At 45.4% G+C, this 3,306-nt stretch overlaps 1 protein-coding gene across 1 annotated transcript; it reads right to left on the bottom strand.

The window, feature by feature from the left end:
- Positions 1–5: 5 nt before the first annotated feature.
- On the bottom strand, positions 6–841 carry LOC121026384 (olfactory receptor 1F1-like; the record flags this gene model as incomplete). Its single annotated transcript, XM_040469247.1, has 1 exon — positions 6–841. A coding segment is annotated over exon 1 (783 nt), but the record flags the coding sequence as incomplete, so codon positions are not given.
- Positions 842–3,306: the final 2,465 nt, after the last annotated feature.

Raw genomic sequence — 3,306 nt, 5'->3', positions numbered from 1 at the left:
AAAGGGTTGAAATACACAGCAATGATGGTGCCATAGAAGAGGGAAACCACGGCCAGGTGCGAGCCACAGGTGGAGAAGGCTTTCCATCTTCCCTTCGTGGACGGGACTCTCAGGACAGCGCAGGTAATATGGGCATACGAAGCCAGGATGCAAATAAATGGAGAGATCATGATCAGAGAACCCTCAGTCAGAATCATCACCTCATTGAGGTGGGTGTCAGAGCAGGACAGTTTCAGGAGGGGAGTCACATCACAGAAGAAGTGGGGGATGGCATTGTCTGCACAGAACGAGAGTCGAGCCATCAGCAGGGTATGCAGTAGGACATTCAGGTTGGCAATGACCCATGACCCAGCAACCAGCAGGGCACAGAGCTGGTGGGTCATCTTTGTCGAGTAGTGTAAGGGGTGACATATGGCAACAAAGCGGTCATAGGCCATCACAGCCAGGAGGAAATTGTCCATGTCGGCAAGCTCAAAGAGAAAATACATCTGTGTGAGACACCCAGAGAAGGAGATGGCCTGAGTCCCAAGGATGTGGTTGGCCAGCATCTTGGGGACGGTGGTCGTGGAGAAGCAGATGTCTACAAAGGACAGGTGGCTGAGGAGGAAGTACATGGGGATGTGCAGGCGGGGGTCCACGCTGATGGCCAGGAGGATGAGCAGGTTTCCCAGGACCGTGGCCAGGTACATGCTCAGGAAGAGCGCAAAGAGGGCCTGCTGCTGCTGGGGCTGCCTGGAGAGCCCGAGGAGGAGGAACTCGGAGACACTCGACTGGTTTGCTCCTCTCATGAGGCTGGACTCGGATAAAAAGACAGCAGTGAAATCAAATACCTATACAGGGATCGTTAACAAATCAGACTCCAGGCACGACCACATTTGCAAATCAGTTCATAGAATCGCTAAGAGGATGTGTCCGTTCAACCCATACTCCCAACTTCCGAACAGAGTTCTGATGTTTTTCCTACTGGATTCACTAATCCTTACTTTGTATTGAGAAACACACAGTAGGGGTGCCTGGGTGGCTCAGTCAGTTAAGCGTCCCACTCTGGGTCAGGTCATGATCTCACAGCTCCTGAGTTTGAGTCCTGACTTAGACTCTGTGCTGAGAGCTCAGAACCTGGAGCCTGCTGTGGATTCTGTGTCTCCCTCTCTGTCTGTCCCTGTCTTGGGCATTCTCTCTGTCTCTCTTTCTCTCTCTCTCTCTCTCTCTCAAAAATAAATAAACATAAAAAGAAACAGAAACATTAACACTTAAAAAGAGACAGATATCCACACACCTGACTCTATGTGTCTCTGCTTACATTTCCTAGTTCTCCCCCTGCTCAACTCAACTGCTATATAGTTCATAAAGAGATGAGAGAAAAAAAACTGATTATTACTGGGTTCTTCCTAAGTAACATATGATGCCACTCCTGGCATTAACTTCCTCTATTTGGAAGATAGAGCAGAGGAAGTTTCTAAAAAAAAAAGAAAAATTTCTATCTTGATAGAAACCAATGTCTCTATTGCTGTCATCTTACCTGAGGGAGTTTGGGGCTATTGCTGCCATGTGTTATTCACCTCTGCATAACTGGTCGACACCTCTCTTCATTGTAGGGATTGGAATGTCTTGCAAACAGAGGTAGGTACTGAATGACTGAAGAGCAGGGGGTTCATGGTCTTAGTCCTCTGTTTGGGAAAGATGTTTGGGGCAATCACAGAGCAAGCATTTACAGGAGCTTCACATCCACTGGGACCAGATTCCCTGAGAGCCTCATTAGAGAGGAGAAAAGAAGGATTGTCTTGCCAACTTTTGGCCCTTTGGACGAAACAGTAATGGCAAAGAATACTATCTCAGGTTTTATTGACAACCCTCGAGACAGAACATGGAAGATACTAGAAATGAAGCCAGCTTGATGGAGACAAGTCCCAGACAAAATTCTCCTGGACCTGAGTGATCTGGGCCTGTGCACATATATGTGTGAAAATTCAGTTATTAAATCCCTGTCCTTCTTACTTCCTCTTTGAAGACCCTGGGCTATTCTTTCGTTTCCATATAACTCTGGTTTTCTTAGGCCTACTTATCTTCAGAGAAGATGAGTGATGCCTGATCTTCTCCATTTTGCAGATGGGAATGTTGAGAGCACATTCCAGAGCTGAGCATAATCCATCATGGCATCATGGATAAAGGATAGCCTGATTCTAAGGGATGTTGTCTCCAGGAGAACTCAGCATGCTGTCATTTGCAAACTCCAGGCCTCAGGGGCAGATACCTTTGGGATTTCAATCCAGCTTACATTGTTTTACCTTTTTCCTGAACAGAAGCCCCTAATCCAAAGAGTAGTAACTGTGGGGCCCCAGACGCCATTTTTGTTCCATATGCCCTTTCCTTCACCATAGCTGATTGGACCAGGGTATTTGGAACTAGGATTGAAGGAGAGCCAATCCATCTCACTATGTGGCTTGGTTGGAATGTATAGATCCAACCATCTTCTGCCTGCCCACTGCCATCTGATGGACTGAGAAGCAGAGAAGGGTTGAAGAAATAAACATAGAGAAAGAAGATATTCATTGGAGAAAATCTTCATGGTGTTCCAATTCTGGGATCGAGTGTTTTCCTGACGATTGGTTACATTCCAGCATGTTTCACTCTGGGTTCTTGCTTGCAAACAAGAAACAGCAATAGTGGTTAATTTTAGCAGAAAACGAATATTGATTCCATCAGTGAATGAGTGGATAATCAACTCGTACTCTATATGACCTGAGCTGAAATCAAGATTTGGCTGCTTAACTAACTGAGTCACCCAGGCACCCCTAAGTGACATTTTCAAAGTATATAATATGCAATACAGCCTTGTGGTTGAGCATATGTGCTCTGGTCAGCCAACATGGCTCAGCCCTCCTTATTGTTGTCAGAGCATCATCATAATTAAAATGATAAATGAAGAAGTAGGAAACAAAAATATTCAGAATTCAGGTTTTTCTGATACTTTTTCTTTCTTCTTGATCATCTTCTGCATTTTCCAAAAACTTTTTTCAATAAGCAGTGTCAAGAACTATAAAGGGTCTGAGACTTTACCCTGCTTACAAGCTAACAAGCTAGTCTGCAAATTTCACGGAGAGTGGCAGAAGACACAAAACTCTTGGGTCCGAGACAAAGGACTTTATTACTCACACGAATAATAGGACCCAGCGTATCAGCACTTATACCAGTTCCCTAAGCCCCAGTTCCCACGGAATGACATGAATAAGGCCAGGCAGCACCTGTGTACATAGTGGGCGATTTAGAGGAGAGGACCCCCAACCTTAAAAAATCAAACCTTTGTAA

Source organism: Herpailurus yagouaroundi, unplaced genomic scaffold (assembly GCF_014898765.1).
Source record: "Herpailurus yagouaroundi ecotype Mexico unplaced genomic scaffold, PumYag 90910, whole genome shotgun sequence".
NCBI lineage: Eukaryota > Metazoa > Chordata > Mammalia > Carnivora > Felidae > Herpailurus > Herpailurus yagouaroundi.
Note: the sequence above shows the minus strand (reverse complement) of the source record. Positions and strands in the feature narration are given on the sequence as shown.